The following is a 15,388-nucleotide window of genomic DNA, read 5'->3' on the forward strand; positions in this document are numbered from 1 at the left end:
AACACAATTTGAGCCAAAATGTAAAATGCCTAAATAGAATTCTACCACTGCAAACTCTTTGGCCTAGTACTCAAAATACAAATATTATGTGCAATTCAAGCCGCATGATTGTATACAAAAGCATTCTTATTTTTGAATTTTATATTCTAAAATGATACTGTAACCCTATTAAAAAGATCAGCAAAAAATCCAGAACTGGAAGTACAGAAAACCTAGGCATAGTAGTGGCAGCAACTGAATAACAGGGGCAAGGATCAATGTTAGGTAAGCATGGAACAGGGACAAAGAATGGATATGAGGCAGCTGCTTCCACGTTCCACACCCCGATGTTTGTGCCAGAGGTCATTAACTCCCTGTTCTAGTACGCTGTAGATGCCAAATGAATACTGAACACAACAACAATAAATCTGAAAGCAGATTGAACTTGGCAAAGTAATTCAGTCTATTTCAAGAGCATCTTAAATCTTACGAATTTATTTGGCCATGTAAATTTCCTACTTAATTTTAAAATATTGTTTATTTAGAGGGAGCTTAACTCGTTTACTTTTGTTCTTTGAACTCAGCAAAACTTAGTATCAGCAATTTAAAATATAAAAACTTTAAAGCTTTTTTTCAACCTCTGAAAATTTCTATTACACAAAAAAGCAAAACAAAAGCAGAACTCTGGAACTTCGGTAGATTCTGAATTGGCACCATGTATGTTTCCATGTTCAGTATAAGAACCAAGAAGAAAGAATACTGACTTTAAGACATATTGAAGATGGTATTTTTTAACTTTTTAAAAATTGATTTAAGAGACAGAGAGGAGGGGAAGGAGGGGGAGTGGGATGGGGAGGGGAGGGAGGACAGAAAGAGAGAGGGAAACATTGATCTGTTGCTCCACCCCTTTATGTTCATTGGCTGCTTCATGCACATGCCCTGACTGGAGATGAACCTTCAACTTTGGCACATCAGGACGACACTCCAACCAACTGGGCTGCCCAGCCAGAGTGAAAGTGATTTTCTAAATGTTAGGAACTTCAAGTCTTGTAGCTTATTTTAATATCTTTAGATCATACCTAACTTTAAAGCATCTAAGTACTGTTTGGTAAGTTTATCTGTATCTCTATATATCAGTTATTAGATATACCTGCATATACATCCAAAGACAGAGAACATACTATTTTGTCCCATTCATTTATTCAACTGATATTTACCAAGTCCTTATAATAAGCATGCTGGGTGTTCAGAGGTGAGAAAGGGGAAGAAGGAAATAAACAATAAATAATCACAATTTTTTAAAGAAATATAAAGAGGAGACTAACTTAGATAAGATTTTCAGGGGAGGCCCATCTGACAGATGAGAAAGAGCCAGTGACCCAGAGGCTGGTTCCGCAGAGCAGCCCAGGTGAGGAAGCAGCACGTGTGAAGGCTCCGAAGCCCCCTCCACTCAGGGGGCCTGGAGGCTGGGAGGCTGGGCGGCTGGGGCACTGGGCACAGAGCGTGAGGACAAGCCTCTCTGCACAAGGTGAGAGCAGCCAGCCACTGCCACACTGTGCGTGGCCATATGCACCTGTAAGAGGTTGAGATTTGGAGTGATACGGGAAGCTACTGAGGAAATTCAAGTGACTTGATGTAGTACACATGTCTATAAGATTCTGGCCCACAACAGTATGAGGAAGGGATTTAAAGAAGACAGAAGATGAAGGAGGGGGATCCAATAAGAGGCTACTGCAGTATCCAGGCAAGAAATGATTTCCTGCTAAACCACAATGATGGCTTTGGAGATGGAAAGAGTGACTGAGAAAGTTGCCGGAGGTGGAATCAATAGTACTTACTAATAGATCAGAGGTGGGGAATGAAGGAAAGAGAGGAAATCAGGAATGGTTCCCAGGTTTTTTGCTTGAATAATTGGGTATGGGGTGGTTCCCTTTACTAAAATGATGGAAGTCGGGGGAAAAAACAGGCTTCAGCAGAAAGAATCAAAGGTTAATGTGTATATGTTACATTTTAGAAATCTAAAAGAGATACAAATGACAATATCAAGCTGTCAATATGAGACAGTAATCTGAAACTATGAAGAGAGCTAGGCTAGAAAGAGAAATTTGGGAATTCTTAGCATAAGAGTTAGTTACAGCTACATGAATAGATGAGACGCCTACTGAGAGAGCAGACAGAGAAGAAAAAGAGAGCTGAGGATGAGCATCAAAGAATTCCTGCCCTTTTAGAACAGGCACTGGAGGAAAACCCCTGTAGGCAGAAGCAGGAAGAAAAGTAGGCGGGGATACTGCAAAGTCAGAGAGGCGCAAGTGAGGGAAAGAGCTGTCCACTCTGCCTAGTGCTGCAGAGATGAGGAAGACGGAGGGCTTTCTTTGGAACCAGGAGACCACTGGCAACCTTGGTAGGAGCAATTGCACCTTGTTTGGGAAAGCAGGCCTTGACGTGAAGGACAGTAACAACAGACTGGTACATGCTCACTGCCTCCATGACAGAACCTCGATGTGAAACAACATTCGGGTCCCAACGGGGTAAAAAAATAAATAGTGGTCCTGTGGTTAACACCCTCGGAAGAACACGCACTTATTCGACACCTTCTAGGTTCCAGTCACTGTGTCAAGTGGCTCCTGAATGAAAACAGCTAGGTGGCCAGCTGTCCTGCCGTGCTGCCGTATATGGGAAAAGACTCTGGGAGAGCCACCAGTCAGGCCCAGCTCCATGGCACTGACCCATGGTGGCATTTGCTACGATGGGCCTGGCATTTACCATAGGTATTAAGGAATGAGATTGAGTAAATTCTTGCCCCAAGGAATTCATGGGAAGAAAAGACAACTGTAAAAAGGTAAGTATAAAGCAATGAAAGAGTTTTTACATATTATTTATGACATACACAAGGGCTTTCAAGAGAAGGACAGTGTGTGTGGTGGGAATTCAGGGGCACAGGTACTGTGCACAGGGGAAAGTTGGAGAGCCTTTTGGAAGGTAGAAGGCAGTCAGGACGAGAGAGGTTATTGGTGTAGAAGTGACAGGACAGGCTTTGCGAGACACGGAGGCAGTATGTCCTAAGTGGGTTAATTAAAGTACTTCTGACTACAGAAAAAAAAGTGAGAGGTACGGAAAGGAGGGAAAAATTTATCAAGGGCCAGAAGTGGAAGAGTCTCATATTTCACAATAAAAGCATTATTAGATCCGTCTATAGAGATGGAGGTCCGGAGCACTGAACGTGTTTCAAATCGGAAGGGACACGCCGTTCGGAGTTGTGTGTCAGACAGATTGTGCGGGCGGCTGTGTGGAGATGGAGTTGAGAGTTGAAAATGGTAAGGCTAAAGTCCTAGGGAACAGTTAGGAGGCTGCTTCAGTAGTTCAGTGAAAGATGATCAGATCCTGAGCTTCAAATGCTGTAAGGGATGGAGAAGAGGAGATTTGTTCAAGAAATACATGAGAGTTAAAGTTGAGATGGCTTGGTGACCAATTGAACGTGGAGAAATAGAAGCTACTCAGGAGATCACTCTATCCACAAGTAAAATAAAAAATACATAAGAACAAAAGCAGATTTAGACAAAAGATGATAAGATCAGTTTTGGACCTGCTGAGTTTGAAATTCATGGGAACATGTGAGAGAATACCTCCAGCAGGCAGCTGGTTGTGAGCCTGAAGCTCAGTGGAGAGGTCGCAGCAAGAGATACCATTTTAAAAAAAAATCAGTTTCGTTGACGTTAATTCACAGTTAAAAATTCACTAATTTTACATCTGGTATTGAAAAATATATACAGATATGTAACCACCATCACGATCAGGATACAGAATATTTCCATCAGCCCGCAGAAGTCCCCCCCGTCTTTTGGAGACACCATTTGGAGAATCATCTATAAAAGGTGGCAGTTTAATCCATGAGAGTGGATGAGGCCACAGGGAGAGGGTAGTCAGATTGAGAATAGCAACGGGGACATAACCTATAGGAGTAGGCAGAGGAAGGAGAAATCTGTGGAACATTCAAAGAGGTATGAAGGGACCCAGGAGGGAAGACAGAGGTTCAATAAAGAGGGAATAGTCAATGGTGATAAGCAGAACAGTAAGTAAACCAAGATAAGTTCTCTTAAACAGAAAAACAAACAAACTGCATTACATGGGTCAGTGAAGTCAGTTGAAACCTTAAAGAAGTCCGCTGTGGTAGAGTAATGGAAGATCTCTTGCAGTGGGTGGAGGAATGAGTGACAGGAGAATATAAGACAGCAATAACAAAGACTTTATTAAAAGGACAGGGATACCATTTCAACTAGAGGAAATTGCCAGTGGAATTATGCGAAGTTGGAACCTAGAGTTGGAGACCTGGATGCTCACAGCTTCTTGTCTGCCACTTACTAGCTGTGCAGACGGGTCTCAGTTTACCTAGGCCTATTTATGTTGTCTGTAAAATAAGGTAGCTTAATCAGAAGATCCCCACTGTCCCTGCAAGTTCTGATTCTGTGGCACTGTATGTGCCCCTAGCAACCTGGATATCATGGGTAACCCTTGCAAGAACAATTGCAATGGATTGGTGGGCATGGTGTGAGTTGAAATGTAAGCAAATGTTTCCTTGGAAAATCCCGGCTAGAAAGGCTGCTGGAGAAATGGAAGCAGAAGGGCATATGCTTCCAATATCATCATGAGAAACATTTTGAGGTCCAGATGGGGTAGCACCTGACCAGATAGCCAGCCATTGTCAGTGAACTCCAGAAAAAGATCTAACACTTATTCAACACATAGTAAATGTCAGTAACTCTGCTTCCGGTATGGAAGAGCTAGATGGCCAGTGTTCTATCTCATGGTATCATTGTAGGCTATGTATAAACTTATACGGTACTAAGCATTTCAGGGGCAAGGGAAAATGAATATATTCCCCCCACAATTTTATCCAAAACAAACTCTCCCTAGCAAAGTTAGATTAATAATCATAGGACTGGGGTGCAAAGAAAACACTTTTCATAAATTCAGAAAACATTGTGCAAAAAGAGGGGTTCAAATGAGGATCTTATAACTTCAATTCTGAAGTTCTCATTGCATGACAGCTACTTTAAATGCTTGTCTTTTGTCCATTTCTTGGATTGTATGAGTTTATATAGGACTTACCCTTCCCTAGACTATATCTAAATCCCTTTTAAATAGGCAATCTAGTCTCCACCAAATAAGACACTGTTTGGTCTTTGAAAGATGCATTCCAATGTCTACCCATACCCTCGTGTGATCCTAAATCATAGTCCAGAAGAATCTGATATTGTTGTTCTTGACCATATCTGTGTACCCAGGTCTCATCATCTCCTGTGGTCTTCTTTTCTGTTCCCAAGTCTCAAGCCTCAGCAAGAAGAAGAGATGAAAATACCACCTACATCGATAAGTCCTTCAATTCCTACCTAGGACATCTAAGTCACTAGACATACAAGTCATACTTCTCTTTGTGATAAAATCTCTCCCCACGTGGCATGCCTATCTTTTGACAAAGTGTGATCGTATTAATTTCTCTTTTACATACACTGGTGAAAATGAGAAGTCATAGAAGCTTAACTAGTCTAACAAAAAATGTGAATAAATTCATATTTATTATAAGTATTTTTCTTGCTGACACATTATTCTTAGGCTTCTTTTTTGTAAAACTTTACATATGTTTAAATAACACTCTGTGTCAAGTCCAAATACTTTGTTTTACTACACATTTTTAACTATAGAGAGTATCAGAAAGAGAGTGGGCACATAAAATTCCATGACAAATACTATAATGGCAAAAATGGTAACAATGATGAAAATGTTGAACAAATTAGTGAACTTTTGAGTCACAAAGGAAATATGTATAGCTGAATCCAAATACTTGCTTGATTAAAGAAATTGCTACAAGTTCTTATTAAGTAGGTTGAATAAGGAAGTACCCTTCTGCACAAAAAGTCATTTTTAACCTGCAGTAGCTAAGTACTTTAAAAACTCTATTGTAAGAATTAAAATTAAAAGATACTTCAAAAATATTTTACATATTGTTTTATCTAAGTGAAGGATGCAGTTAAGCTTTATAATTATCATGAGGATTTGGGGTATAAATAATTATCATGAGGGATCTGGACCATCTCTTGTAGATCAATTCTCTTCTTCAACTCTTACCAAATTAATGTGTTAAAGACTATACATATGTCCTTCTCCATTTTTAAAATCTTTCACTTCAAATGGTATTAAAATATACAGCAATTTGGAAACATCAGAAAACATAAACCATGAACAGGAAAGAAAAACGGCCATGTGCCTTTTCATAAACAATCTACAAGGAACAAGATGTTGGTTATGCTTCCTTTTATATGCATACATATCATTTCTCTCTCTTTCTCTCTCTCTCCCCCCTCCCAATCTCTCTCTCTCACACATACAATACATGCATCCACACTAATAGATTCATACTAAATCAGTTTTATACACAATTTAAATTAAACATTAGTAGAAAAACTCCTCTACACGATAAACAAAGAACAACATTTTTTAAAAGAAGGGAAGTAATTTCTGCATAAATGTTTTTTTAGGAATTCTTATGCAAAAGCAGTTTAAAAATAAAACATTTGGGCAATAACTGGGGAAATCTGAATATGAATCTCTTATACATAATATGGATTTATTTAATTTCTTTAGCTGATTTAATTGCCTTAGCTATTGACATTATGGTTAAACAGGAAAATGTCCTTAATCTTAGGAGATACCAGGATGTCTGCAACTTACTTGCATGTGGCTCAAATTAATAAAAAGATTGTAAAGGGAGAAAGTGACCAAGTGTTCCTATCTGGTCAGCCTGGATATGGAGATAGAAACACATGCACACATGTTCACTGTGTTGTTCCTTTAACTTTTCTGTAGACTTAAACATTTTTCAAAGAAAATTTGGAAAAAATAATTCATTTCATATGATTATAACTACTAATATTTATTTCAAAAGAAACTGTTTGATCCAAGCATGAGCCATGAACCACTATCAAAACTATGTTCTTCCAGCTGTCCTCATCAGTTTGAAAGAATTTCATTTATTTAAATGAGAAAAAGGTGCAGATTTACTCGAGGAGAGACGGGAACGCAGCTTCAAAGTTTGGGACCATGCCTGTCATGCAGATGCCACATTTCATGAGGAGGGGCTCTGTGTCTGTCTTCCCGGCTCTCCCCTACCAGCTGACTGATGGCTATCTGCAGGGAGATGCGGGGGGCCTCCGAGAGGGTGTGAGTGTAGAGACGAGATAAGGAAAATGCAGTGACCTCAAACTGAAGGAAGATGGATCCCCCTGGGGTTTTCATTTGGATGCATCTCCAGATAGAAACAGGTAGGGAAGTGGAAAGAGCTACTAGAAACAAAGTGATAAAGCATAAAGAAATTTTAATAAAATGAGCCATCCTACACCAAGCTTCAAGAAAAAAAGACTTCTAACTAGTTCATTATACATGAACTTGTTTCTTGTATTCAGTGCAGCGTAAAACATGAAACTACTCAAATTAAGGAAAAAAACACATTAATTTTGAAACCCAAGCCCAGATTGAGAGTGAAGATGCAGGCGTAGTGCCTTTAAAAAGAATGGCTGAGCACACTGTAGGTAGGTTTTAAAAATCCTGTTGTGAAAAAATATTTTTTTCCTTATTACCCAGACGACAAAGAAAAACAGTGGGTGTTGACAACATGGTATTGAAAAGCCACCCCTACCCAATTTGTTATCCACAAATATATATATTCTTTTTAATTTACTCTAAGCCAGCATGCTGGCTCATAGTATCTTACTTTTATGTCATTACCGCTCTACCATACACACAAGTCATAACTGGGGATTTCAGCTCGCGGTGAAGCTATGCTGAGATTCCAGATCTCAGTGGTGTTGGCATGAGCGCTGGTCTCTTCAGTCATAGAGAAGACAACATCCTAGGGAGACTGGAATTAGTCCTATTTTGCACCATTCAAGCCAAAGTGCTGCTTATCATGAAGCAAATAATTGCTAGCTAATGGCTATGGGGGAAAAATCCATTGCATTTCAATCTAGGCATCTCTTGGCACATGACAATAAATAAAGCTGAGGAAAGTATAAACCTAAAGTGGGGACAGTTTCTGGAGGAGGTTAAATAGCAAACATTAAAAAGGCAAGTTACCTCATCCGACTGGGAGGGACTGATTCTGGGCATTGGCGAGACTTGTGGAGTTTTCAGCTGTGTGCTGTTGCTATCTGGCACGAGCTCTCGGTGGACCGTTTGGATGTGATTCTGGAGTTCACTTTCAGACTCAAACTTAACGTTGCAACTGGAGCAGCGAGTCTTCAGTCCCCCTGCCTTGCCTTTACCCTCAATGGCACTCAGACTCTCATTCTGGCCCAAGCCTGGTCTGCTCGTGCCGGGAGGGATGTTGATGCCTGGACTACCGCTCTTACTGAGATTCACACAGCCAGCACACAGACCATATGGCAGGCCGTTGATGTCAAGTTTCACCAGATCTTGCTTGGAACGGAATTCTTTGAGGCAAGATGCGCACTTGTACAGTTTTTGGAGGTGCTGGCCACGCCCTGTGGTCTGGACTGCCGACCCGTTCCCTGTCTTTTGCATGTGGAATGTCCCATGAATTTTGAGTTCCAAGGTGGAGGTCACCGTCTGCATGCAGACCACACAGCGGAATCCCGTCAGGGAATTCCTCAAGTCAGGATGCATTTGGCAATGCTCTAAAAACTCCTCTTCACTCTGGAGAGGCATCTTGCAAATACGGCAGTTTCCAGTATCGAGGCTCTTACTGTGTGTGACTTTGTGTTCAGTAAGAGTTAAGAGGGAGGGAAACCGCTCTCCACAAATAGGGCACATGTAGTGTTTGACGGGGCCTAGGTGCGTCTGCATGTGTTCACGGAGGCCGTTTTCAGAGAAGAAGGTTCGAGAGCACACATTACACTTGTAATTCCCTTTAATGAGCTCGGCTTTCTTCTTCACGATGGCACTCTCTCCGGGTCTGATGTTGTGGTCCCGGAGCTGATGGTTCTGCAGCAGAGTTTCCATCGTGTAGGCTGCCCCACAAATGTCACACCCATACATGGGCTCCGACGTGTCCACATCTTCTTCGCTCCCATCGTGGCTGTTATGGGACTCCTGGCTGTTGGTCAGCAACGTCTGCAGCTCCACCTCCTCCTTCTGCACTTGCTCGGAAGCCCCATTTGTTCCACAGTTGGGAGTCTTGGTTTCAAACACACAATGCTTTTCCCGCAGGTGTTTCTCCAACAAGATGATGGCATGAAAGGCTTTGCTGCAGAACTTGCAGTTGTACTTCTTACTGTGAGTGGTAATGTGGCACTGGAGCTCCACCTCGGTGCCAAAGGACTCACCGCAGAAAATGCACTTGTGCACCTTCCCTTGGTTTTCCAGGTGGTTGTGTTTCACGTGGAGCTGCAAGTCGGTCTCGTTGCGGAAGTCCCAGTTGCAAGAAGTGCACCTGTAGACTTTCTTTTCGTTACTGTGCTTCACTGCCAAGTGGAGCTGAATGGAGACTTTTGAGTCAAAGACTTCTTGGCAGAGGGTGCAGCGGAAGAAGACAAAGGTGTGCATGTCCAGCAGGTGTTTCTGAAGGTCATCCACTGATGTGAACTGCTTATCGCAACTCTCACAGATGTAATACGTTGAGGTGATCATGAAATGAATGGTAACGTGCTTCAGCAAGGATTCTTGGTTGGGGAATTCCTTGTTGCACTGAGGACAGGTCAATTTCGGGAGCACAGTGTCGAGATGAGTTTTTAGGTGAGTCTGAAAGCTGTCTAGGGACGTGTACTTAGCACCACACTGATTACAGATGTATTCTCCGGCCGGACGCGCAGGTGCACCTCCCACTGCCTGCATCATCTTAAGAGACGTCTGCTCTATGGCCACAGGAGATAGGGGGCTCAAGGCCCTGGATTTCTTCCCATTGTGAATATAATTCAGGGCTAAGGGAATGTTTTTATGATTCTCTTTGATATGTTTGTTCAGTTTAAGAACGCTGTTGAATATTGGAGAATTTGTACAATAGGAACAAGAATAAACTTCTACTACTGGTTCTTTTGGAGTCCCAAGTACTGGAGACCCAAATCGAGAGCCACTGAGGTCACAATGGACCTGTCTTATATGCTCTTCGAGGGAAGAGTCAGTGAGAAACCCCATGTAGCAATGGGGGCAAAAGAATGCATTGCTATCCTTCGCTGCAGGGTTAGCAAATCCGTGAGAACATCGGATGTGTTCCTGAAGAGTGTTGAGGTCGTTGACAACTTCGGAGCAGAAGTTGCACTGGTAGACTATGGCCGGCATGGCAGAAACAATCAGACCTGGGTCCTGAGCTTCATGCACTTGCTTAAGATGTTCATTTAGGTTATAGAGTGAGGGCAATACCTCCAAGCAATACTGACAAATATGGGCCTGTTCTGGCTTATCTAAATGCATAGTTTTCAAGTGAATCTGCAGGACTGCTAGACTCGAAAATAACTGCTTGTTGCAGTAAATACAGCTGTAGGTAACTTTTGCTTGTTTACTTGAGGCAACAGTCATGTCAGGGGTTTGCTGGGCAGCCCGCTTCCTCCCTCGACTCTTTGGGATTGGCGGGGCAGCTTCCACCATTGTTGAGCTGTCCACTGAAAGGTTGGAATCTGGAGTTGTACTGGACACTGAGGTGTAGCCCACGGTGACCAGGGAAGGGCTGTTGCTGTGATTGCACGACTCCGGCTGCTGGTGACTATCCATGTGGCTGTAGAGCTCCTCAACTGTGTGGAAACTCTCGGAGCAAATGCTGCAGGAGTTCTTCTTCTCCCCACCGTGCATCTGCTCCATGTGGTTCATGAGGGACGTCTCCTCTACAAAGAGCTCGTGGCAATAGACACACTGGAGGGCTGCTCGATCCTCGTTCGGGGAGCATTCGGGGTGGCACTCTGCAATGTGCTTCTGGAGGTCTTCCGGGAAATCAAAGCCTTCCTCGCACTGACTGCACTTCTGAGTGTCCTTCATCTTCCAGTCCTCCATCCTGGAGCCAGACTGGGAACCATCCTTGTTCCTCTCGTGAACCTGCATGTGTCCGTGTAGGGAACTAGAGGACAGGAACCCACGGCGACAAATGGCACATTTATATGGCTTGTTGGAAGTGTGAGTCTTTAAGTGGATCTTCAAGTGATCACTTCTGGAGAAGGCAGCATCACATTCACTGCAGTGGTACTTCTTGTCCCCCGTGTGGAGTTTGATGTGGCGATCTCGACTCCGCTTGTGTTTGAACAGCCTACTGCAATAGGTGCACTTGAAAGGCAACTTGTCGCTGTGACTCTGCTCATGGTGCTTTAGGTAGCTGAGGCGGCTAAACGACTTGTCACAGAATTGGCATGGATATGGGAGTCCAGGGCCACCTTCTTCCTCTCCAAAATCGCAGCCTTCTCCATGGCTAGGGGAGGTCTGGTCCTTGCTAGAAGGCGAGGAGGCTGGCCAAGAGCAGGTGGGATCATCTTCAACATCCACTCCATCTGCAATGAGAAGCGATGGGACATTTCATTTTACATGTTGAGAATTCAGCAATGAGCTTATCGTGTCATTGCAACAAGTACTCACAGTTGGGCCATCTAGAACCATTGAGAAAAAAAAGGAGGAGGATCGTGTAGTGGAACGCTTTCTGTTCTGAGCCCAAAGCTTTTTTTCTACATTTACTTTTTTACTGGGTTTAAAACATAAAAAGATATTAAGTAGTTCTATGTCTAAATTACCCTTTTATTATTTTATCATTCTTCCTTAGAAGCTAGGTATATATTATGCATTGACAATTTTATTAAAATGCAGATTTTAATATATTTAATGTTTCTTTTGTATTCGTTCTAAAATGATTTGCATATTATGTGAGCATCTGAAAAGCCAAATGAAAAGAGGAAATATTACAGGAATGATTTTTAAATTAATTCAGTCAACCCAGATGTCTAATATTTAATAAAAAATTCCCTCTGCATTTTGCTTGTTTTTATATAAAAAAGGAAATCCTGAAGACCAAAATCTTTTATGGGGCTCTTATTGATACAGACCTTATTGCTTTCTGCAAAAAAATATTAAAAAGTAAGCACATGAAAGAAGACAGAAAACACAATAATAATTATGTCTTGTGTAATAAAAGACAAGCAGGATTTCTTCAATAACTGAAAGATTCAAATACCATAGGTCAGAAAATGGATTATTAAATGTTAGGAGGGTACTGCTAGATATTACATGTAGCTAGGATCAGCCAGGATCAAGGAAAAAATTAGTTTCACAAGGGCCAGACTGTAAGTGTATTTTGTTTGGAAAGTTCAAGAGGTGGCCCACCATTTCTTCCTTTTGCAAAAGCTCAGCAGCATGAACTTCCTTAGCCAAACAGGACCTGCACTTTGAGGTGAGCAGAGACAAAGCAACTTGTGAAAAACTGGAAACAGGAAAAGTGATAAATGATTATGGTAAATGCTGAAAGATTTATGAGTAACAAAGAGGAGACAAACAAGACTGGAAGCCAGATATAACCTTAGCAAGTTATCCATAAACGAGCTCTACCTTCTGTTAGGTAGGCTTTTAACTATGTTCTTAACAAGTGTGCACTCTCGCTTCTGTTGCTTTCTTAACAACCAAGCGGAATATAAGACTTCCTCAAATAGGTTCTGAAACTTCTTTTTTGCTTTTCAAAACAATCTATCACTCAAGATCAGAAGAAATTGTAAAAGCTATTCACTTTCCAAGAGAGTAAGGTTTTTCACAAATGCTGACAAGCAAAGAGCAAAGAGCAAGAGCTGGTGGTGATAGTGAATGTGTTAGAATATTAGGTTCAATTAGAATATGATTAGGAGATTCTAATAATATTCAATTAGGATATGAGAAAATAAGTTTTTAAGTTCTTCAAAGCTGAAGTTCACTAGCTAACTATATTATCAACATGAAAGTACACACTGGCGAGCATTATGTAAACAAACAAATTCCTTGTCTGCTTTCTTTAAGGTAACAAGATTTTACTAGATTATCAACCTCTTGCTTATCCACAGGAAACAGATGAGGATCATTCCTTTCCTGCATCTAGAAACTGATGACAACACCATCTCACTATCAATGCCAGATGGCAACCATCTAACTCTGAAAAAACAACTAAACACCATTCCTGGATCCCTGCCCACTGCAACAAAGCTTCGCAATACAAGTTGAAAAACCACATGATTCTGCAGCCTCATTTATATGAGTCTATAACCCAATATGTTTCCAGCATAAGAGAGAGTCTGATAATTGTGGGTGTGATTTGAATTTAAACGTAAACTATAAAAGAACTTGTGCAGATTAACTTAACTTACCACCTCAACACACAGAAAAACAATTTCAAAAACTTAAAAATAAAAAAAAATAAAAAAACCTCAATGTTGATTCTAGCTTTGCCTTTAAAAAATCCGTAAGTCACCTAAAGCTGGTATCCCTAAAACAAACCAGTTTTATATTTCCCATAATTGAAAAAAATTACTATTTATTAAATTTGTTCAATGTTCTAGGTAAAAATATACCATATTTCACATTTATGTTTTCGGCATATATCCTGCTGTTTCACCTAAAAATATTTCCAAACAAAGCATCTTATTTGCATAATGGTTGAGGAAAACAGTGAATCAGAGTTCGTCAGGCATCTAGACTGCAAGAAAATAACTATTGATCCTGGTTATTTAGCAAGTGAATTTATTTTTAAATTGCAGGCTGTGTCTAGGCATAATATATTGTTATACAAATGTACAAAGAATTACACAGCAATAGACCATTGTAAATAGTGTGCAATCCCTAACATCATGCTTAAATCACGCTCTCGTCTAGGGCCATGCCTGACTATACCTGTTACATAACTGTTCACTTGAGCCTGTAAATTTCAACTACATGTCAAGTGAGCTGAGGGTTAGGATCAAGTGTTTACTCAAACCAGGATTCAAGGGAACTGCAAACCTATTCTCTCTCCTCTGTCCCTATTACTTGGTTTTGGCGGGGAGGGAGAGAAAATCACAGCTTATGTGTCTTGGTAACTGGATGGTGTGTTTTTGTAACTGAAATACATGGAAATCACCTGCAGAATTCATAGGGCTTATGCTGGGGAATAGCGTAGATTGAGCAGAAGTGAAAAGTTTAAGCAGAGAATGCTATTTTTAGAAAAATAAATAAAAGTGTCTGAAAGGCTGATTTCTGTTTTAAATATCTAAATGGTAAAAGAAAAACAAACAAGAAACCTCCCTATTTTCTAGTACTATAAATGAACCTCTTCTCCCAGGAACACACAAGGAACTCTCTGACAAATTTCCCAGTGGGAACGGCCTCTGCTCTAAGGGTATCAGACTTCGGTGATGGTGCTGTTGCCAACGTTCTCTGAGGTCTACACATGTTACTGAAAGCTATCCACACCCATTAACGTAAGCTTTTTAGCAGTCAGAAATGCACCTTCTGTTTAAATGGCCAATATAGACTTCAACAATTCAAGTAAAAGAAACTACGAAGGATTCTTTCAACTCCTGTTTCTGAATCAACTTCAGCTCCGCACCCCACCCCCACCCTTTGGCACTCACTAAGTGCTCCTTACAGGAATGTCTTTCTGTGTTACGGGCAAGTTTTCTGCCTTTCAGTGTGAAGTACTTAATATGTCCATGTTAAATTTTAATTTTTGGAATCAGTCACTTCACACTAGCTGACTCCCAGAGAAATATAACTCTCACAGCCAGAATAAAAAACGTAAACAAACAAACAAATAAATAAATAAAACCTTTGCTGGAAACCAGGTCCGTGGCCTAAAAGTCTATTTAAAGATGCAAATGTGTGTGCATAGTTAGTGCAGATGTTTTTCTACAGCAACTGTACTTGCTGAGTTTCACCATTTCCATAAAGCACATTAAAACAAGTGTGTGAACACTCCGAGATGAAAGTCTCCAACACTCCTGAGACTTTCAGTGGAAAGTAGAGCCGCCTGACTTTTCTCCAGGCAGACAGGAATGCCCATGATTCAGCAGCCTGAGTAAATAAAAGAGGTCCTTATTTCCTAATTTCGCTGGCTGGCCACACTGCAGCAGCCTCTGTGCTCCTGCCAAAGGGGATGCAGAACTGGAACTACACCCAGCCGCTGAAGGCCTGTCTTTGTTGGCCAGCCAGGCTTTCCCGACCATCTTCTGGCAACGAAACTGCCATATCCTGCAAGGAAGACCTCCATCTCAGGCCCGAGGGCTCTCTTGTCTGCCTGAAAGGACGAAACAACAGATTTTGCCGGGTCTGTGCTGGAGGAGGACAGCTGGAAACTCAGTTAGCGGCACAGCAACACCTGTTCGGTCATATTTATAGGGGAAAGTGCTCACGAACAGAAAAATGAAGTCATACTAGAAGGAGGTGTTTCACAGAGAAAAAGGCACCAGAGCACAAAGTCCCTTTGTGACATGAG

At 41.4% G+C, this 15,388-nt stretch overlaps 1 protein-coding gene across 3 annotated transcripts in view; it reads right to left on the bottom strand.

The window, feature by feature from the left end:
• Positions 1 to 15,388, bottom strand: part of ZNF521 (zinc finger protein 521) — a 281,402-nt gene that overhangs the window by 146,616 nt on the left and 119,398 nt on the right. For all 3 annotated transcript variants that reach the window (XM_024580461.4, XM_045187887.3, XM_045187888.2), the window contains one exon: positions 8,107 to 11,459. In XM_024580461.4, the coding sequence (XP_024436229.1) occupies positions 8,107 to 11,019 (2,913 nt within the window). In that variant the 5' untranslated portion in view covers positions 11,020 to 11,459. The remainder of the gene's footprint in view (positions 1 to 8,106; positions 11,460 to 15,388) is intronic.

The sequence above is a fragment of the Desmodus rotundus genome, chromosome 10 (genome assembly GCF_022682495.2).
Source record: "Desmodus rotundus isolate HL8 chromosome 10, HLdesRot8A.1, whole genome shotgun sequence".
In the NCBI taxonomy this organism is placed as follows: Eukaryota; Metazoa; Chordata; class Mammalia; order Chiroptera; family Phyllostomidae; genus Desmodus; species Desmodus rotundus.